We start from the raw sequence: 23,178 nt of genomic DNA on the forward strand, positions 1-23,178 counted from the left end.
CAAAACTCTCGGGGATCCCTACAACAAGTTCTCTTTCAGTTGTTGTTGACTAGGAAAGAACAGACTGAGTTGGGTATGTGACCGGCTAGCATCTGGCCATTGGCCTATTCTTATGGCTCGTCAGTAAAACAATTATTTCAGGGACTAAAGTGTTCAGTAAAGGACAATGGGGCTAAAGGAAGTTAACTAAAGGCAGGGAACACAAGCAGGATTAAGTCCTGTGCTCACATTAGTACCGACTACAAGAAAAATTTCTCACCTAAACTTTTTGATTTTTTTTCATGATTTTTGTCACATCAGATTATCTCTACAATATGAATGTTAAAAAAAACTAGTCTTTGACAAACAGCATGTTCCCTTAACCTATTGCTCTTCTCATGTTTTTTTTTTTAATTTTAATTTTTTGCTTGACAGTATCCACAAGGCAAGAGCAAATCAGAGCTAGTACTAAAAATCAGTCCAAAGGTCTGGTCTGTCTCCATGAGTGGATGTGCTCCAAATCTCTCTGGTGTGGCTGTATGGACTGGACTGCAGTGACTCACAGGGAGACATTTTCATTCTGCTGCATCCAGGAGAAAAGACAGAGTCACTTGCTCTTGCTCTCTTGTTTTGCAATGACCCTTAAGGTCAGGTGTTGTTTCTGGATATAATGACTGGTCTCCCCTCTACAAAGCCTTTGAGAGGTGTGCATGGCAGCATGCTGCCCCTTTGAACCAGGAAAACAGCTGAGGGAGCACTTACACAGCGTAACTATCTGACTCCACTATCTAGAAATAGAAATAGTAGAAAAAGGTAATTCTGAGGGTTTGGTCATTAGTTTCCCATAGTGCTATGAGATTTCTGGCACAGGGAGTCTTCCTTTGAGGAAGGCAGAACCCTCAAGAGTGATGTGTAGATCCTCTTTGTGATTCCAAAACTTAGGAGGTTTTTGTTTTTCTTTTTAAAGCCAAAAAAGCCCATTCATTTGAATTTGGCCTTTTTTTTTTCAACCTACAAGATGACTAGCTATCTTCTTTTTATTTTCTCGAAGGAATGACAATTAAGCTCCTCTCCCTGTCCCTGCCAGGACTGGCTACTGCTTCATGCATCACCAGTGATGTTTCTGAGTAGATGATGTTCTCAGCCAAAAGGAGATTACAGCCTTGGGATGCTCTTGCTGCACCAAGGGTGAGCTGCAAATGGAGTGGACAGTTTGCTCATCTTATGATGCTTTCGACCCAAGACCCAGTTGGGTTCTTTCAGACTGCTCTCACAAAGAGACTGGACCCTTTGCCCAATTTTTTTTTTTTTTTTTGGATGATGGGTCTTATGGACTATGCCTACATTTCATCTGCCTTTGGGAGCTTTGTTGTTCTGATATTTACAGGTAAGCTTTTCTACGTGATGACTCCTCTCAGTAATCTTAATCTTAGTGTTTCCAATTTAATTCTATCAGCCCTGGAATGTTCACCTAGATGAACATCCTTTGTTTTCTATTTAAGCAAATGAAGTTGACTAGAGTCGTCCTTGAGTATCTCCAAGAAATCTGAGTGCTTCAGTGCATAGAATACTACCTCAGTGTAAGACACTTAAATTCTATGATATTGAATAGAAGAATTTTATGTTATATGTAAACCCCCATCGGGCTATCTTTTACGTGGATGTACTTAATTTTTTCTCCTCTGACCTTTGGTTTGATTTCTCCTGTAGCCTATGCACCACTCCAACTTACCCCAGCTTTTAAGTACCAGCATGGTCCAATCAATGGGTCACACAATGTGGGGTCTACGATAAGGTGCAGCAGGAGGGACCTCTAGTCTAAGTAAAGGGAGGCTTGGAAATTTAAATCCTGCTGCACCCCAATAACATTTCCATAAACTAATCGTAGATGGAAAGCAGAAAAACCAGTGTTATAGCTGTATGATCCCTTCTAAAGAAAAAGGAAATTAGTTAGGAACTGAAAAGCAAGAAGAGGAAGGGCAAAAGAGTTCAGCTCAGAAGCTCTACATTCTGCAGGCTAAAAGGAATGATGATTGGTCCATACCCATAAATTCAATCCCAAGATGCTCTGCCAATGCAGAAAGTTGAAAAAAATAAAAAGAAAAAAGAAAGGAGAAAAGTTTCAGAAAAGAGCAATACACCGCACTCCAAAACAAATTAAACATGACTACGACAGCTCTGTGCGTGCACACTGAACAGGGCAGGCGGTGAGTGTTACGGAAGCATGCTCAGGCACGCGCGACCCCGCCGGCGAGCGGGGAGAGTACAGGGTCTTTAGTAACCTTCCAAAGCTTCTACCGAGGGAGGTTAGGGGCTAAACCATGCTTGACTCGTCATTCGAGAACAGGCGTATTTTATAACCAGCAAAAGCATTTGCAAAAAGTTGATTTGTTTGTAGAAGATGTTCTAAGGAGTTTTTTGATTTTGTTTTGTTGAACTAAATGCATCCAGTGGCCGAGACAGGGGTACGTGTCAAGATGACAGTAATTTGGTTTGAAATTTGTATCACACTGGATTTGCTTTTCCTTGCTGGTGGGTAGCAATACTTCAGAATTACTTTTTAAAGTTGTACCTCCGACACTTAACTTTCCAGTTCCTCCACTACATACACCAGCCATTTCATTCTAGGGAAGCAACTAAAGCTTCTACCCAGAAACATGACCAAGGGAAGCCAGGTTATTGGTGACTGTTTTAAGTTTTTCATATAATTTCTCTGTAGGATTGATTGGGCAATTTGAAAACTTGCCATTTTCAAGTTGAAAAGAAAAAGATTTTTCCTCCCTAGGTGTGTTATATGGAGATTCAGTTTCTGGGGTCTTTACTGCTTTTTCAAACTCTTAGAGGTAATTAGGTCAGCACTCCACAGTGCTGAGCTCCGGTGGGCACAGATGCCAAGAGAAGCACAGCACCACCTAGGGAAGTGTGAGCCGATGCCCCGCATTTCCACAGCTCTGTACAAAGCCTGAGCAGACAAAAATGGGCAATGACGGGAGGAGGACAAGGCAAAGAGAAAAAAAAATCTCCAGGAAGGATACTTTGCCTTCTTGCAAACAAAGTTGACAGTCAAGTTGCATCAAGCATGTAGGCCTTCTCTCTCGGTGAGCGCCATGTGATTGGGTGAAAGGTGAGGGGGAGGCAGGGATCAGAAGCAGGCGTCTGTAGTCCCTTCTCTCAGTGGGTTAGGGAGAAATCGGGGGCACTCCACTAATATAATGAAGCAGCTCTCTTGCGGTATAAGCTGCAGGGATGTGCCTTTTACAAAACCATCCGTCGGGACACGGAGAGAGCAGCCCTTAAAGCCACAGGGCAAGTGGAAGGGTCAATCGTGGTTCTGATCCTGTCTCTCCCACTCACCTGCTTAGTAACTTTGGTCAGGCTTATTGCTCACTGAACAAATTCATGGTAACGCATGCTCACTGGTGAGCCTATAGAACGAATCGTGGTCTGCAAGAGCAGAGGGCTCAGGATTCTGGGGAAAAGACACGTCTAGAGATCCATCATGGGACAAACAGTGCAGTACATTCATGGTTACTCTGAGTAATTTTATGCAGGGAAACACTGACTACTCCTGGGATCTACCAGAAAAAAAAATAGATGAAGATTTTTGCAGCCACTTCAAGATATGATGATCCCTACGTCAAAAATATATCTTGGAAATGGGAGGCATGATCTACAATGACTTCTGATGTGGGTCTGGTGTACACCCACACGTAGTCTGGATTTTTCCTAAATTAAGAACCAGAAGCCTTAGGGTTAATTCCATTGTACAAGTAATTCATAATGAAATAATCTATTCAAATACAAATGAATTTCTCTTGCCTCTGTGCAATTTGTCAGACTGACATTTTTTCCCATTTTCTTTTTCATATAAACTTTGGAACATCAATGTGAAAAAAAATTGGTTTCTAAGGAAATTGATAATAAACTTCCTTCCTCATTCCTTTCACGAGGCTATGATCCAATTTTCTTCCTAGAAGCTTCTGTGTCTCTTTTATTTTCCCTCCTATAAGTCACTAATAACTTAAGGGTTAAAAATCAGGACATATCTATAAAAAATCCTTTCCAAATAACTCCTCCATTCCTATGTGAACGCTTCTAACGATTTGTATTAGTTGCATAGAAAGCTTGGTTAAGTCTTCAATAAAATTAGTAGCATGCCCGTGCATACATATGACTGCATTTACAGTTTTATAGGTAAGCCTGTGAGCCTAACTGTAATTTCATTTCAAGGGAAGTCATTCACATCAGGCAGCTCCAATTTTAAATAATTCAAGGGGAAATTGGTACTTAAAATGGGAATCTCTTTTGGCTGCGAGCCCTAACAAGGAAACAAGCAGAGGATGCATGCATCAGTCATTCTAGACCCAGAACAACGATGCTCTTATTTATCTTTATATCTCTTTCACTTTACAGCCAACAAAAGAAGCAGAATGCACAAACTTTCCATTAGGTAAAGAAATTCTTTCTATCTGCTCCATTTAATCTAACACTGGTGCTAGCTCATTGTGCGGCACATGGTCCCACTGAACTTCTGGCGAGCCACTACATTCTTCAAATTCAATTAATAATTCACAAACACGAAGGTTACTGTAAACAATTGAGTTTCCTTTTCTACATGTGACTTCCTGCCAGGACCATGGCAATATAAAAAATTAATTTAAATCTAAAGTCTCCCGAAACTATTAAATATTGACTCGCTAATCCTTTGTGTGAGGCTTTTATAATTACTTGACGAAAACTGATTAACCTGGAGGTTAATTTAAATTTTCAACTGCATCAGAGAGAAGAACAGTAAAATAACTTTCTTTCATCAAAATTATACAGCCATTGCAATTATGGTTTCTGTTCAGAATTCATGCATTCAGGATGCTATTTTTTAACATCTTTGGACTTGTATGTGCAAGTAATCTCAAAGACATGCAGTCTTGATTTTCTGTATCTCTGGAGTTTGTCTAAAATATTCTAATGCCTCTTCTAAATGGGATGAATTTGGTGTCTTGACTCTAATTTCAGACTTACCTTGACAAGTGTAGATGCTGTTTTTCACAATCTGCATTGTTACTGAGCCCTTTGAAATGTAATAGACTTTTGCTCTATTCCCCAGTTTTCATGTGCAGAAGAGCACACACGCACACACACACACACACACACACAACAAATTTCACACTCATTTGAAACTTATGACAATTCTGTCATCTGTGGAGTGCTCTTTAGTCTACTGTTAGCAAGATACATGTTATACATGTTTGATTATACATTATCTTAACAGCCTCCTTAAGACATTTAGAAATCAATGAAATAATGTATATGCTAATAACCAATGGCTCAAAAGTACTTTTAAGGCTGAGAAGTCTACTCATTTTGAGAATGTGCCTCAAGTTCTAAATGTGCACTTCAAAATCATCTGTAATGTGAGCCGTTCTATATTTAATTCCTATGGCTTGCCAGCTTCTCCAGGACACGCTTGCCCAATGCTACCTCCAGGTACTGGAGCTCTGAATGTATTTTCTCTTTCCTCCTCAAAGTCTACACATTGTTGTGTGGGCTCCCTACACACTTGCCACCACATGCTAGGGATCACAGTATCACAACTAGGACTTAACTAGGAATTAAACTGTAATAAGTCAGATTTAAGGCTAAAGTGGATGATACTCTCTTAGGAAGTATTCTATGTTATATTTCAAGAAAAATGGCTGCTGTAAATTGTACCCCTTTCTTTCCTAATTTAAATCAGCATTTGTGGATCAATCAATAATCTTAATAATATAAATTACGTGTTAAACATGTTGAAGAATTGTATTCTCGTGGCAATGTTATTCTTCAACGGAGAATATGGTTTGGCAAGCTGTAACCTTTGTTTGGGGCAGGATTCTTCTCTTTAAAGATCATGTCATGTTCTCTAAGACAGTGTGTCTGTAAACAAACAATCACCTTTTCAAGTGACCTCTGTGGGAATATCTTCGAGATTCTCTGTCAGCATCCACTGTTACTTGAACACGGAGTAACAAAACTCCCTCCCCTGTCTGGCTATCTACTGGGAAAGATACAAACTGAGAGCTCAGAGGCAGACATTAGAAAATGAACTCTGGACAAGACGATTCGGGGAAAACGTGGTGTCTGACTGGAAATGCTTGCTTCTCCAGACACGTGGTATCAATGACGCAACCATTACGCGCTGGCCTCATGACTGAGCTTCCTACCAATCCTTGTTAAGTCAAGTTAAACATGAATGCTAATTTTCTGCTTGCCTTCCCAAAATGTCACTGAAAGCTTACAAAAAATTTCATTTTAGGAGCCTCATCCTGGACCTCAGACAGAGTGGCTGATTTAAATAATGTCTAATAAAAGAGAAAATGGTGAAAAAGTGAACGAGCACATATTTGGTGATTACCAATGGCAGAGTTAACAGAATTATTGTTCTGAGAAATATTTGCATTTTTAATGCTTGCCATTATCTAGGGAGACAACCTTCTACAACACATCTCTAGTGGCTAAGAATATATAAGACATATGTAAGAATAGCTTACCTCTTTTCATTAAATTCTAACAAGTAGATTTATCCCTATACTGTCATGTGGGCTTGCTAAATCGATTTGCAATACAACCAAACCATTCAAAAACTGATTTTATCTTATTTAAATAAAATTCTACTTTCCCTTCTATTTTTACTTTCTATCCTATCTACTTAAAAAATACCTATAGCTACCGAGAGAAAATTCATGTCTGATAAATGCTGTTATTTAAATATTTGTTAATAGAGTGAATATATTTCAAAATTTAACAATACCAACTTGCCAGTTTTTACAAGGGAAAATTATAGCTTATGGCATAATCTTTGATAACAGTCTAAGGAAGTACTTAAACTTTATTTCACTAAAAACATGGCTATTATTCTAATAGCATCTATGACTTTTAATTTTTTCTTTTTTTTGAGACATGGTTTCACTGTGTAGCTCTGGCTGGCCTCTAATTCAGAGAGATCAGCCTGCCTCTGCTCCCTACGCACTGATATCTGTGACGATTAACAGAAATTTATTCTTCTCATGAATCAGAACCAAGGGTAAATCTCTGATTTTTTGGATACCTAAATGACCAGCTTGTGTGATTATTTTCAATGTTTTAAGAATTTAAACTGTAGTGAACTATGTAAAATACTCCTGATGATTATTAATTGATAGGGTTGACAAAAGCAGCCCTTGTGCTGATAGTTGTAAGTAAAGATTTAATGGAACACAGGCTGGCCCATCAGTTTGTTTATTGGCTACGACTGTCTTCAAGCTACGAGGTGGGAGACTGGTGCCTCGTCATGACATGACACCATTACCACAAACCTTAAAACACTTGTTATCTGAAGCTTCATAGGAAAACCTGACCAATTCACGATTTACATGACTAAGTGGGATATAGGCAATGTGATGTTCTAAAGGTTTCAGAGGCCGAGAGATACCACCTCAGTTCACGAGGAGCCTGACAGACATCTAGTTGAGTTACTCAGGAGATTATCTACAATGTAGACTGAGTAGTTTAGCAATGATGTTAAAACATCATGACCTCACAGACATCCACTAAACTTGCCAGCTCAGCATTAAACACTTTTATATTTCTCCTAGATTTGTTATTTTATTTTGAAGTAATAGTATTCAAAACTGTAATAGCTCCTTTCTAAGATCACCCTTTAAGCAGCATAAATACTCAGATTAAGAAACACTAGGATGATGGTGATTATCTAAACTCATTCTGAATTACTTACTTCCCAAGAAACATAACTATGAGCCTGGATATTGCCTTGGCTGGGAATTTGTTTTTAAGGTTTTCTACCTAGTAGTGTTTTGCTTTTTTTTGTCCTTTTGCCTGGATGTGAACTTTGCTTAATGAAGAAAAACATCTGAACTCTTTTCGTGATGTTTATTTGATATGAACAACACACTCTGAGCCCAAATCAACTTACCATCATTTCAAGGGTATGGTGGTTACAACCTAACAACGGCCTCTGCAGACCGTGGATGTTGGATACAGAAGATGGACTGCTTGGTGCAATGATTTTATTTTATCAATACAAGTGCAAGTCTGAAACGTCTTTATTATTACTTCACTCCTCCATGTGGACTATCCACATGATGTATGATCTATCTCAGAAATATCCGGAGCCTCACACACCTATTAGCAACTCAGAGCCGACTAGTCACAAACAGAGGAGGCAACACAATGGCTTTGTTAATGTTCTCATGCGACAGGCAGAGGCAGTCAATATTAGACCTGGTAGAACACGCTAGCTCTAGGTGACTCTGAGGGGAGATGTAGCAACAAGAAAGCAGCACCGACTGAGCATGCTCCTATTCAGGCAGAGACAGAAAGGGAGTGGACGTACTGTAGAAGCTGGCCATTACGTAGTTTTGGCAACGATCACCAGTAAACTCATTTGGGCACCTGAGAGAAGAAACAAAAAAACAATGGTAGAAAAAAAACAGAGAAAAAGAGAAGAGGTGAATATACGCTAGAGAAGGTCCTTGAGTGTCATTGACTGATCTTGGTGAGTTCACCCTCAGGAACTGAATCCTTGTCCTGATCATGGCTTTTATACTCTGGCATCTCCCTAGTGCTTCAAAATTTGGACAAAAAAAAATTCAGTTTGCAGCCGTCTATGGCAGTAATATTCCAGGATTTCTAGGTGACTGCTTTCTTTCCAAAGAAGTCACCAGACGAATTGATGGTTTAGTCATCTAGTTGGAGAAATAGATAGAAAATGATTTGGAGTAGGTTCACTGCTGACTCCCAGAATCATGGCCTCTCTGACCAGTCATTCCTTCACATTTTAACTTTGGGACCTGAGTGAATGACAGGCAACTGAGACCACAGTGGACAGGTTCATGGTTCATGCCCTGAGCGGAGACACCATAATTAGAACAATAGGAATCAGTTACAACTGAGCCGTAAAAGCACCAAGAGGTTGCGATTGTTGCTGTGGTTTGGTGGAGAAAGCAGATTTCAGATTATTTGAACATACTTTCTTGGGTTTGGACTTTCATGGGCACATTCTCAGTACATCTTGCTCCAGTGAATCCAGGTTGGCACCTAGAGGGCAAAAACGTGATAAGCAATCGAACGCTCAAGACACTCAACTTTCAGCCTGGTAACCTTCCTCCCATGGCATATGGAGTCCTAAAAATGACCCGGTGGTGAACAACACAGAGAGGGAAAGACAGGCCACTCAGAAAGCCACTCCCACCAAACTGTGGCTTACTCAGCGTGCTGCTTGCTTCAGTCATCAGAGGACTAGTTGCTGGAGTTTAGCTAGACAGAGGCGGCCAGCTGAACAGGGTGGCAAGGCAGGGGTTGCTCTCATCCTGCCTTGCCCAGAATGCTGATCTTGCCGTGTTAAAACACTAGTGTTGACAGGAATTTTTGTGGCTCTTTTGTTATCAAAAGACCTTGAACCTGTAATTTTATTGTGTGTGCCTGGGATTTCTACTCATTTTGTATCTGTTTTCTGAACTGTAAGTTGAAGCATTTAAGCAAAATAAGTCAAATACTGTTATTCTCTAGTGGTTAGTGATGAGAGAATGACAATCCCTATCCCCCCTCCAAGAGTTAACGAATTCAGTCTTATTTTTAATACTATTGAAAGAAACAGAATGGAATTTTCTTGGTACAATTTCATTCATTTAGTTACCTTCAATAAAAGAAAAATACATTCTTGAAATTAAAAGTTATTTTTATACAGAAGCACACCATATGACGTGCCACTTCTACATTTATGGCCAAATAGTCTGAACTTAATGGAAAAAGTTGTATTTTATTTATTCATCTCAATTTACTTGTCAAAATACAAGACTCGATATAACTTTTGTTCTTAAGATCATACAACAGGGCCATCCTTAGACATTATACCCTTTACTGTTCCATGATGCTTTAATCTAGTATCTAAACCCCATCGATTAGGTTTGATGGACCCAGTATCATGGCGTAATAAGCAGGCATTGAAGAGTTCTAAAAAGCAAATATACTTAGAGGTAAAAATTTAGAATTGAGTGCCAAGAACACACATCCACATAGTTCACCGTAGCTGTCTTAAAACTGCAGCCAAATAGCCTAATTTGCTCTGCTAGTATTTATTGACTTAGGAATTTTTATATAAGTCTCTTGTCTCTACAGTAAACAAGGCTGAACATTGTCATTTTGATATTAAATGTTAATAAATTGACTGCTTCTGCTAACATAAGAGTGATTTCTTTAACGTACAGGCTAAACTCAATAGAAAAAAGAAATGCTATCATGTAGTTTGGTACAGGAAATTCTCTTATTGCATGAAGGTGCAAAAAATACCAGCAGTACCAGAGTTCCTGCCACATGACTACCTGCCCAGTATAACTGTGCTCATTCAGGATAACATCAGCAGGGCCAGAGAGATAGGTCAGCAGTTAAGAGTACATGCTGGTCAAGCAAAAGAGCCAAGTTCAGTTTCCAGCAGCCACATGGAGCAGCTTAACAACTACCTGTAGGTCTAGCTCCCGAGACTCTGATGTCATCTTTTGGCCTCGAAAGGCACCTGTACTCATAGACACAGATTCCCCACTACACGTATACATAATTATAAAAATAAATCTTTAAAAAAGAATATCAATAAATATATATAATAAATATATCAAGATGGTTCCAGTGATCTCTAGAATACTCGAATAAAATGATTATTTCTGCTGATAATCCTTTGCTGAAGGGAGAAAGATCTACCTAGAACAAAATATAAGAACTGACCTATCAAGTAGGAACTGTTTCTATAAAGAAATTCATATTTTCAATACAAATGCCTTGATGGATTTTTAAAAAATACTCCATGTAGCTTATTTGACTAAATTACTTCTGAGAAAATCCTATAAGACATTTCTATACTTAATTTTAGAATCATAGATACATCCCAGAGTAACCATTTCATTCTACCTGTTTGCTTTCTTGATAAAAATTAAAATTCTTATATTGAGCACACCATTTATTTTCTATATTTATATGGCAAATAAGAATTCTGTGTATGTATGTATGAGATTATGTGTGGGAGAGAAAGAGAGAGAGAGAGAGAGAGAGAGAGAGAGACAGAGAGAGAGAGACAGAGAGACAGAGACGGACATACAGACAGACAGACGGGGGTTGAAGAAGAAAGATCCATTTAACATAAGAACTGATATTACTGCTCATATTTAAAGATTATGTCATGAAGAAATAGCTAAGGAATCAAGAGTTTCTTAAGAGAAGGGCATTTATTGGGAAATTACAATTTAGGCATCTTACGTGCCAGGCCCATGACTAAAGAGTATGTGGCTAGTATACAAATGGGGTAAAAATAATCCTCCCTACCCACTTTCTAATTACTGGGAACTCTGTGTGCATCCTGGGAGATTAGTACTGTCAGATGCTGCGTTATCTCTGCTATGTGCTCATAAAGAGTATTAGGTTCAGTAACACATCACATAGTGAATGACCTTTGTTCTAGATACAGCTATTCTTAGTGGCATTTTTCTCTCTCTATGTGCATTCGGTCTTCCAATCTAACACTGGCTGACTCCACCTCTTCCGCCTATGAAGGACTCCTTCCCTGCATCGTTCACTGTGCCTTGTCGCATGCCTGGTCCAGACCCCTTTAACTGGGCTCTGATGGATGGGAACGGTGCCCATCGCAAATCACCCTGTATCTCGACAGCCTGACCCAGAGCCTGCATGCTGTCTCGTTTTAACTGCGGCTTTCCACAGAGAACGGTAGATTAAAAACCTCCACAAGGAAACGGATGTGTCAAAACAAGTCAATCTTGGCATGTACTTTCTGTCTTTAGAGTTTACAACAAAATTTCCCCTGTGGACTTCCAAAAAAGTTTTAATAGGAATTACTAGTACCTGGGGATTTTTCTTCCCCATGTAAAAACCTTTAATACTGTGCTTGCCCCGTTGAAGAGAAAGGGCTATGGTTATTGAAGAGAATATCTATTACCTACTTAAATTTTGTTATTTAAACACCAGTTTACCTAAGACTCAATAAAACCAGAACTGTGTTCTAACCAAGGTTTTTATCTGACAGCAGTAACAAAAATACGAGAATTTTTCAAAACTACATTAGTATAAAAATGGCATATAATACTATGTATTCTTAATTTTGCATAGTGCCTGATGAAATAATTTCATTTTTAAGTCTATGTTAAGATAAATTCGAAACTAAGGAATGCTCAAAATTGCTGTAGCCAGAGTCCAGGCTTGTCCTTACATGTGAGGTCCAAAGCTTTACTTTGGCTCTAAGGTACCTGACTTCTCTTTCAGCCAATAAGCAATCTCTAATGCTTTTCTATAATTTTTCAAGCCAGGCAATTTAATATTGCCAAAATAATATTGGCAATTATAACTTATCATTTATTAAAACTAACAAACATAGCTGGATCCTCATTTAAAAAAAACATTTTAATAATGACAACACTTAATGGATGACCTGATGCATTTCCTAGTGATTCAATCATAGGTGCATGTGTTTTGAGAATCAGTGTGTGGATACTCTAGACATATTCAAAGATATTTACAAATCCCCAAGAAAGATCTGGTTCTATAGGGTTGGCCAATTTTATAGACAACTTATTAATTACAGTCAACTTATAAACCGTCTTTAGACATCTTCCTTCCTTTGTTTCCTGGTTTCATCCCTGTCCCTTGAGGACACTAGAAGGAAGAAGCGGACAGCCAGTGTGTTCTCTTTAGTCATCGCTCCGTGCTCAAAACAATTGGCCAGTTTTTAAAATCCCCTGCTCGAAAGAATATCACATCTTTCTGGTCTTCTTCAGTACTAACTGTGCCATTTCCTTGCCGCCTTAAAACACCTGAATTTATGTACTTGGGGTTGATATTTACAGATACCAACATACTCATTCTGGGGAATACTGGCCAGTCTGTGCGCCACGTCGCAGCCTCCCGCTGTCACTCTGGAAACCTGCGTTGCCCTTGGATTCAGCTCTCAGACTGCTCGGCTGACTGTCTCCAGGATCACATTGCAAACACAGACTTTTCTCACCCCGTAGCTGGCGTGGTATTCTGGCCAGCACTCGCCTACTCACCGGCTAAGTTTCTGCATTGTAGATTATTTTTTTTTCCCAAACGTATTGTTACTATTAGTCTGCATGTTTCTGAGATGAATCTTATTCTGTTATCAGCCTTTAAGTGGAATGACTTGAGGCTTATATATGTTTTTCTAATTTGGGTTCCAGTGGTCTTTGCAGTGTCATCTGCAAAAGTCATTTCTTTCCTCCAGAGAATGCCCTCCGTAGCATCATTAAAGAAAACACTAAACAGAAAATGTTCCAATAATGTTTCTTTCAGATCTAGCATATACCTCCCATCACTGCTCAGCTGGTATGGGTCTTCCCTTTCTTTTATTATGATTCTGGGACTAGCTTCCAATCCTTGCGATAACAAGAGTACATACAGTGGCTTCATAGGGCTCATAAGTAAATACCAAGGAAAAACATACACACAAAACTCCTATATTGCCCTGGCTTTCAAATATTGTGTTTTCCTACTAACAGCGGGCATGTCAGTGCTTAGGAACACATCTCTCTTTGACTGAGCCTTGGACCTTACCTAAGACTCTGTTTGTACAGCTTCTAGTGAAATGCTCACCCAGAGACTAAAACCCTTACCAGCGTTTATCCAACACAATGCATCCTTAAGTCAAGGCAAATAACTTCCACAGGTATTCGATCAATGTACCCTGTACCTTACTGCCTAGAGTGACATATGATATACTGGCTGCTGCTTTTCTGTGGTCTGTCTTTCTCTGGGCAGAAAGACACTCCTACTTCAGATTAGAGGCCTTGAGACACTTTCTCATTCTCTCTATGCTAACAGACCCCTTTTATAATGAGGCATCTAAATGATTTCTTTTAAATTATTCAATGTAAATATTCTTAAAACAGTGCATTTTTATTTAATATAGATTGTGACTTAAGGTGATGACTTTATATTTTCTGTCCCTTCTACAAAGCCTTTGTTTTTCATTCCTTAAGGTCCTCACTAAACATACCCTGAGCTCCCTAAATGTCTTCACGGCACTCAGTACATCAATAATTGATTATTAAATCAATTACTTGAAACATGGGTATTATTTTCAATGGCTTAGGTCTCCTAAAGGAAGAGGCCAGTGTGGTCTTGTTCAGTCCTGGATGCTCAGCATGAACCCTGGCCTGCCTCGTGGGAACTCAAAAACACACACGGCTGCTACCTGGTGCAAGAAAGACAGAGGAACTGAGGTACGTGGAGATGTTAGCCAATGTTCCAATTCCAGACAGAACTGCTCCTAAATTGGTGCCTGAAAGACTTCCTTCACCTACTCTAAAAGGTCCAAGCCTAAACATAATCACAAATATTAAGAGTGGTAGAATTCTATGCATAAAAAGAAACTGAAGACATGGTCATCTAAAGAGCTCAGTGTCTAGATTCCTAAAAGTCCCATCAATTTCTTGCATAAATGCTCTTTGCTTCTGCTAAATGAGATGTCACTCAAGAACACAGAAGTTCCCTGAGAAAAAGCTCATTTGTGGTTAGAACCAGAGCGTCACTTACAGTGCGTGTATGACCCAAATGAATTCTAATCATCCTTATTTATGTTAACCTATTTGATGATAAAAAATAGTGAAGTATAGACATATCACTACTGTTAGGACTCTGACCGTATTTTGTAAAACTTTAGCCTTAGGTAGTATCTGTGACGTTTTCTTTGTATCTTAGTTTCTAGATTTCCTGAACGTGTGTAGCTAAATATATCCCTGTGTTCATGGTGCTATTCTCCTGGTTCACAAAGTTACTCCGGCTCTTTAACGAGCTATCACAATGCCCAAAGTTCCCTGCCCAGCCGTTAGACCACAAACTAGCTGCACTACCTAACAGGCTTTTATGTTTGCTTCGCTTCCTGGAGTGGAGGTGCTGTTCTGGGTAGGCATGTCACCATGTTGGTGCTCCACATTCAGATCTTAACTTTTAGTGTTTGTGTGTATGTGTATAAGGAAGCATAAGGATGGGATAGTCTCTAAAGAAGAACTAGAGGAACATGGGAACAAGAGCTGCTATGAAGAAAGAAAGGATGCTGCTGGAGCCGGAGAACAGAATACCGGGGAGGAGGAAAAAGAAACGACAAAAAGAAGTTGTTTGAAAAATGCCTCAATGAACCGATTTGTTGTATGTGGATACAAAAATAAAGGAAAGACTAGTGTATCTTCAAGGACAGCCTGGTATACTAGAATGACTCGCTCTGCAATGAGAGTTTGGTTTGTAAAGGCTCTTCTGTCTCTAGCCCTTTCTTTCCCTTTAAATTCTAGCTACCTTCAAAGATAACACTGTGCTCTTTGGAACACATTCACTCACATGGCCTAGTTACTTTATTTAAGTAGCATAATATTGGGAATATATATATATATATATATTCTTATATATATAATGATGTACCTTTAAACAGTACATCATATAGCATGATCTACACAGTGTATAAACATTGAGTATACAGAAGTCATAAGAAGTAGTGTTTGAAGGAAACTGTCTTTTAAGTGTAGATTGATTTCTGAGTTTTAATTTTGATTTTTTTAATGAGGAAACTTGTAATCAAAGATATCAATATGGTGATCAAATATATAAATTATCCTTCCTGTGAAAAGTTACAAAGCTAGCTGGTGGCCTCATAAAAGCCACATAAAAACTTTTTTTTTTTGGTTTTTCGAGACAGGGTTTCTCTGTGGCTTTGGAGCCTGTCCTGGCACTAGCTCTGTAGACCAGGCTGGTCTCGAACTCACCAACTCACAGAGATCCGCCTGCCTCTGCCTCCCGAGTGCTGGGATTAAAGGCGTGCGCCACCATCGCCCGGCCACATAAAAACTTTTACATAAAAAGAAAAATTAGGGATTAAATAATTCCACCATTTTTTTTTTGTCATTGTCTACAGAGAGAATAGTACCATTTACATTTTAGTATTAGAGGAGAAAAAAAGGTCTTACTGGAGTTAAAAACTACTTTAGCAAAAATGAACTCATTTAATTTTTCTGATCCCAAGGGAAAAAATTTGCAGAATATAGTAATTCTATGTTATAAATGAAGGTATTGTCCAGGGGGTTGAAACTGGAAGGACATAGGACTGCTTACTAAAACTGGTGGTTAAAATCCAGATTCCTCACTGTAAGCCTATATCTGTCCACTGGGCAATAGATCACATTTATAAGCCTTCTCTGTTGCAAAAATAACTTTTAGACTAAAAAACATCCCATTCACATCTTCCAAGTCAGTTCTCTGCTCAACTGCCCAGAGCAGCAGACATGAGGGAAGAGAAGAAAGAATCTGGACAATTTCATGTTCAAAGGATCTTGTTGCTTTAAACCGTATGATGACAGAGCATCAGAGGATAGAAACTGGAATGGTTTCTTCCTCTTTGTGTAATCTGGAGAGTCACTAATTCTTTCTCTTGGAAAAAAATTAAGTTACTGTGGGGAGAAGAGTAATATAAAAGATGAGAACCAATGCTCAAACCCCCACTTGGTCCCCATGGGCAAGTCCAAGTAAGCATCAAAAACCTCCTTGGAGAACTACTTAACTGCATTATGGCTCATTCATTTGGAACACCTTGTTCTAAGCAGCGGGGCAAAGGAGATTTGCTGTAAAATCCAGTTCAACTCCCAAGAAGACAACGGTGGATTAGGTGACCAGAGAGATTCCTTGGAGACTTCCACGCTTGTGCTGTTTCTGAGTCATGTCTTTGGTCAAGGATAAGGTTGACTTTGAATAACATGGCTCACGCTTCAGCAATGTTTTTGTTCTAGGCAGATGGGCCATATGGAAACTATGAACTGGCTTCATAGACAGGACGTCGATGAGCCGATGAAACATTGTTATGCTCTCTGTTTTTATTCAAGTGCTTTAGTGAACAATAGATTATCATAGGACAGGGCATATTATGTGACTTTGTTTAAATTCTGAGTTGTTATTAATTTTATTGTTAGGGATGTTTATAATAGACACGGTTTTCTTTATCAGAGAAAGTTTTTCATTTAGCAAGGACTGGTCTGTTTTGTATGCAAAATGCACTCCAATTCTTAATTGAAGGCACTGAATTATTTTGATACATCACTCCAGTTACACTCTAAAAACAGCTGAGACCTAAAATCAGAGGTGTTCTTTTTAAAAGGGAAGGTAACAATAAAAATCTTAAAAAGCAAAAACATTCTAGCAATGGGAGGAAGGAAATGAAAACGAAGAAATAAAAGGAAAGGTAATTTTCTAAGAACCGGATGGAATACACGCCTGGTTCACCAGACAATTGTTCTGAGAGGTATAAAGCATTCATTCTCACTTGGCTAATTCAATAACTACCAGAGATATGAAAAACTTTTCAGTGTAAGATTTACCAAAAAAAAAGGAAGTTTTTTTGTTTTGTTTTGTTTTGTTTTGTTTTGTTTTTTTCCTCCTGGATACTACTACTTAAAACTTAATGAGACACTGTGCGGGCGAAGAAAACTCACAGCTGCTGGCGTGGTACCAAACTGGAGCAGATGAAGAGCACTCATGTGGTTGCGCGTTTTGTGGAGGATGTGGGAGGGCTACAGAATAGATGAAATGAATACGTGGAAAAGAACTGCACCGGCTCCTTCGAGGTATCCAGAAACTCGCGTCTGTACCCACACAGCCGGTAAACCTCTGCAAAGGCTATGATAAGGGATGATCGTATTTCATCGTTGTAATTAAAACATAGGGGTCTCTACATGCTTTTCTACAGAGGGTAAAAATGCAAACACAAAGATAACATGGGGGGAGACTTGTTTAAAAGGGGGGAAACTTGAGGGTATATAATTTAAATGTTTTTTTCCCAAGGAGATTTTGAAAACACAATGATATTTTGTGCCTAAGATCAGAGGAAAAATCACAAGGTTTCCCAGTATGATAAATGAACTTCACATCTTACAGGTTGTAATTCTTTGCATCTGGTATTTTCCATGTGATAAAAGAAGGTCTTTAGGAGGCTATAAAGTATGCTCATCCCGTTCACCATGATAAATGGGGCGAGGGTTACATTTGTGCTGTTTTATAGCAATTCAGCAGAACTGAAGGCTAAAACTGAAAACTGGCTATAAGCAAACGCGATAGAATCATTTTTATGATTAAAACTAATCTTAACTTTAAGAATAATTTAAAATTATTATATGAGTATGAAATGAATTGGTATGGTGTCATATGCGTGTGAAATAAATCGGTTTTCTTTATAGTGGGCCATTTTTATCTTGCTTTCAAAACGTAATGAGATTCTTACATAAAAACCTTCCCAGCTGAGGAACTGAGCTTAGATAGAAGTCTACACTCCACTCTAAGATACGATTTGTTTTTGTGAATGGTCTCCATTGATAAAACCAACTCCTTTCACATCTCCGGGAGGTGCGCACTCTTGGCACCGCTGCCACTCAAGGAGCCTCGTCTCTTCTGTTTTTCAAAAGAGGGTCTCACATTTCCCCACCTTTTAGAGTGAGCGTGGAGCTCACTACAAAGCTAAGGAAGTAGAACGCCCTGAACTTCTGATCTTCCCTGTTTTCTCCCGGTGCTGGAAAAGGCAGCTGCTGCCGCCTGCACATCCAATTCACAAGCAGCTTGGAGCACGTGAGGAAGGCGGTCTACCGACTGTGCTAGAGGCCCAGAGGAAGACACGCAACTCCTTTTATCCATGATATTATGAGTCAATATAACCAATATAGCACAAATACCGATAGACCGAAAACGACATGCATTTTAATCACCTGTTGACTTTTTACTATAAAGTTTAAATATTTGTTGTACCAAAAAAACTCCACACTGTTTTACGTTGCTAGTGAGAGAATATAAATTTGATACTTCTTTTTGTTGTTTGTTATTGTTGTTTTTTCTCTTTTTATTTTTCAGGACAGGGTTTCTCTGACTAAACCGGGCTGTCCTGGTACTTGCTCTGCAGCCCAGGCTGGCCCTGAAATCAGATCCACTTGCCTCTGTCTTCAGAACTAATGGCGTGTCACCACCGCCCAGCTTAATTTTATACTTTCTCAACTGTGCACACACCTAGCGACATTCTACACATGTCTGTAACAGTAGCACGGACCAGACACTGCTTTCTTTTAACAATGGTGCTGCAACACACCAAATGTACTTCTGAACACATGTACTTTTTTTTTTTTATAACTAGAAATAGCAACTTAGAGAGTTTGGAGAATAATTGTGGGGCAATAACATCATCTTAACCTTCTGCCCTCCTGCTTCCTCTGTTTGACCTGTCCACTTTGTAGGTGAGCACTGGGATAAGAGACAAATATTATCTCACAGTTCAGTTTCTACAAGGGGAAAGAAATAGGGATCCAGCGTCACAGCCTTCTACAATATGTGCACATTTCTTTTGGCAGTTATTTAAGAAAACCACGAGGAAAGCAACATTATACATATGAAAGCAAAAAAAAAAGATAACCCAAAACAAACACGAAATAACCAACCCAACAACAACCTAAAATAAAGAACACCCACATACACTGAAAAGAGTTAAACCAGTTCTGGACACGACAGAGACAATGACAGATGGTGTAAATATTTCAAAACCCTCCACAAATAAATCCACGTTATTCAAACAGGATGCAACAAAATGGGGAAAAGAAGCAATGGAGCAAATCACGAGCCAGAATCATCCGGAATAATCAGCTACAGATAGGAGCCACAGAGAGGAATTCATTTCTTACTTGCACAAGTATCTCGAAGGGTTTGTCAGGTCTTTCACCATGAAGCACTCGCCACCGTTCACACAGAAAGTCTTCTCCTTCTCGGCGCACTTTACGAGATGGCTGGTCCCAGTTGTGGACGTAGACGTGGCTGGATAGGAAAGAGAAGAGGAGGAGGAAGTTTGACACCTTGTTCTGTAAAGAGAGCCGCCATTGTGATTCAATAAAATTCCATCTCCAGCAAGGCTCAAATGTGATGGTATCAGATCCCATCATTGACAGGAATTTTTTTAATAAAAATAACTGATAAAATCACTCATTTTGGCAATTATATTTTATGCGCGTGTTCACTTTGTGCATTTTAGACAGCTGACAACAAGAAACAGAGGCAGTTGGATATCTCTAGAAATGTACAACCTGCTACAAGACTCATCTGTAAGGATCTAGAAACAAGCCATCCTTTGGTTTATCAGATCTTCACGTGGTAACTTGACATTGACCTTTCTAACCTGACATGACGGCTGGACCACTGAGTACATACCCTAAATGAAAACAAGTACCTAGTCCTCCAGCTCAAGGGCATTTAGCATCAAGGCCTCTCCTCCTTTCCACGGCTGTGAACACTATGGCAGGGCTTAGTGCCAATCAGTGTTCACCACTGATATCAATCAGGACAAGGAGCTTCGAGTCTACTTTTGCAGGGGGAAAAAAAATCGATTTTGAGATGAATTTTTTTTTATCTTATCCACTGTCTTATTCCCATAGATTTTTAAATCCCTTGTCTGTATCACACCTAGTTTATTCTTGCAACTTGACCCACCCTGTATGGTTTCCCCATTTTATTCTGCTTTGAGTTTTCATTTGTTTCTAGATCACATTTTGATATGATTTTTAACCAAATTCTGTCTACAGTTTTGTTTTCATTCTTTCTGACTGGCATAGTCGACATCTTGAAGATTTAGTTTCTGACTTCCCATACCCTCTCTTGTTTCCTGTTCTCTTACCTATGGCGCACTAGGGACCACAGATCTTAGAAAAAAAAAAGAATGGAGAATCAAAGCCACTCGAACTTGGAAGAGTGATCTCAGTCAGATCCCTCCTAGAGACCTTTATTCCTGACTCTCCTAAATTTCCCATTCATACAACCGGGGTGATGTCAACCACAGAAAATTTCCACAGAGATTATATGCATTCTAGAGGAAGAGTTGGTGGGTGAGTAGGGAAAACTGTAATTTTCTTATTTAGCAGTCAGAATCTAAAAACAGCAACAATAACAAACTTGATAAAGGGGCTGCAAGCATAGTTCCATGGCAGAGCATTTGCTAGGATTTGTAAGACCTTAGCTTCCAATGTAAGACTGAGAGAAAGAGTTTCCCATTGAAAACCTGGGGCCCCGATGCTTTGTGATGCTCCTCTTCTATCAGTACTGTGTTTAATTAGGGAATAGGCCAGCTGATTCATTTGGGTGGCGTGGAAAGTTAACCCCGGGAAAGCCACACGATAGGTGGGTGTTCTAGCATTGAGCCACATCACTTCTGGCCTAAGTCAATTCTCTACTTACTTCAATAAAGGGGCCCTTTCAAAATGTCACTAAAGGTGTCCTGTAGAAACCTACAAACCAAACCAAAGCTTGGTGATTATCCACCTACCATCAGCTGTGCTAACAGAATCTTTATCACCATGAGGGGAATGCAGTTTGCACCGTTAGGTTTATAACATGGCAGAGGACATTTCTATAGACCACATGGCATATCCTTTGAACGAAACAATTTGTCTTCATGTGAAAAACTTCATATGGGCTTATTAGTTTTGAATCCCTGGCAACTGCTTTTAATTGGTGAGGCAGAACGCTGCTTTGACTCAGCTGTGGACAGCATCCCGCTTGATAACAAACTGGGCTGTGGATCCTTCCTGCCCCCATAGAGCAGTAAGTACACGTGCCACCTGCAGTGAGCTGTCACAAGGGAGCTGATCCACGAGCAGTCTCCAGTGGTATCTGAAGCCCTAACAGTTTCCTGAGGGTGTCTTTTGCCCGACTTGAGTAGCCCAGTTGGAAGGCTCTTTCAGAATAAATCCTATGGCATTTACTAACACCAAAACCAACAGCCTCCACAAATAGACATATTTCTACATAAATTATAAATGAACAATAAAAATAGGCCATGATAAAAGCCAAAGACAGCTATATCACCTTTACTCCTTGGACTTGCTGATCTTGTGGGATTATTAAAATAGCTAAGATTAATAAATGCACATAAACAAAACAAAACAAAACCCACAATACCTTTTGACTCTTAAACATTTTTCCCTGAAGTGATTTTTCTCTTATAATACTATCCTAAAGTATTTAGCCCTGCCACAGTCTACTGGAAAAAAGTCTTAGACCATTACTTAAAGTTAGTAATGAGACATTTGATAGAAGCCAATTGCTGGAAACCGGGAGCAGCCATCCCTCACTGGTGGCTATTGGGCTTAATGCTTTTATCCACAGCAACACCTAAAGCATCATGAGTTGTAAAGCAGCCATTAAGTCCCAAGTGATGCATAGTGTGATCTGACTGGCTACAGATGCTCTGAAGCCAAGACCAAACTCTAGAATCAGCTGCAACTGTCAGAAGAACTTGCAGGAGAGACAGTGCTGCGCACACCCTTTGAATCCTTGCCACCTTTTCCCTTCTTCTTGGTTGACTATGGTACGCTAGCATTCCATACATTTCAAAGTGATAGTCTTGCCCTTTGGCTTCTACACATATATTGCTAGGTCACATTCCGTTTGTTAATGCTGCCAAAAAAACAACGGAGCAGACAGAACAGGCCTTACACACCAAGTCACAAGAACAGCCTTCTTTTTGAGGGACCTGTGAGGAAAAACTAGGGACTCCAGGAGATTGTATTTCAGTACATGAAGAATGCTGTTTCCACTCAGCTAGATTCCAACCAATGGTGATTACACCCATCTACCTCCACTTTGTGAGCAGTTTGTCATAATGCAGGTGGTAACTCTTAGTGTTATGAATGACAATTAAGGACAAAACTGTCATGGCTAGCCCAAGCACACCTATAATCATTGCAGTAGGGCAGATTTTCATCAAAAAATAGCAACAATAGAAATTGAAGACCAGTTTGAGCCACAGAACAAACGGACATAGATAACTTTGTTCTCAAAATAGGATGTTTCTTATGTTGACGGTATCTATGAATGCGTCAACCCAAACGAACTTTCTATGGTAAATCAGCAAATACCATGCAAGGAGAAGAAGCACAAGTGAGGTCATAAGGTATTGCCAGAGAACGTATCTGTCATGTCAACATACTGACCTTGCTGAGGAAGCCGCACATTTCTCTGCCTTTACAAAAGGAAACCCAAACCAGTAATTAAGGGCTAGGAAAGTCCTTGTGTATAGGATAAGATTCCTTTGATTCTTTCTCGCCACTTCCTGGTTATTTTCTGTCTGTCCCTTCATACTTCACTAACTGC

At 39.4% G+C, this 23,178-nt stretch overlaps 1 protein-coding gene across 10 annotated transcripts in view; it reads right to left on the bottom strand.

The window, feature by feature from the left end:
* Positions 1–23,178, bottom strand: part of Nrg1 (neuregulin 1) — a 961,794-nt gene that overhangs the window by 19,350 nt on the left and 919,266 nt on the right. For 3 of the 10 annotated variants that reach the window (XM_050146822.1, XM_050146821.1, XM_050146823.1), the window contains 2 exons: positions 19,722–19,851; positions 8,348–8,406 (listed from right to left, as the gene is read on the bottom strand). In XM_050146822.1, coding sequence (XP_050002779.1) covers positions 8,348–8,406; positions 19,722–19,851 — 189 coding nt within the window. Of the gene's footprint in view, positions 1–2,023; positions 2,048–3,333; positions 4,512–5,910; positions 5,981–8,347; positions 8,407–8,983; positions 9,052–19,721; positions 19,852–23,178 lie in introns of those variants that run through there. The other 7 variants (XM_050146818.1, XM_050146819.1, XM_050146820.1 and 4 more) reach the window with 5 other exon arrangements.

The sequence above is a fragment of the Alexandromys fortis genome, unplaced genomic scaffold (genome assembly GCF_014885135.2).
Source record: "Alexandromys fortis isolate MF-2015 unplaced genomic scaffold, M_Fortis_MF-2015_v1.1 scaffold_55, whole genome shotgun sequence".
In the NCBI taxonomy this organism is placed as follows: Eukaryota; Metazoa; Chordata; class Mammalia; order Rodentia; family Cricetidae; genus Alexandromys; species Alexandromys fortis.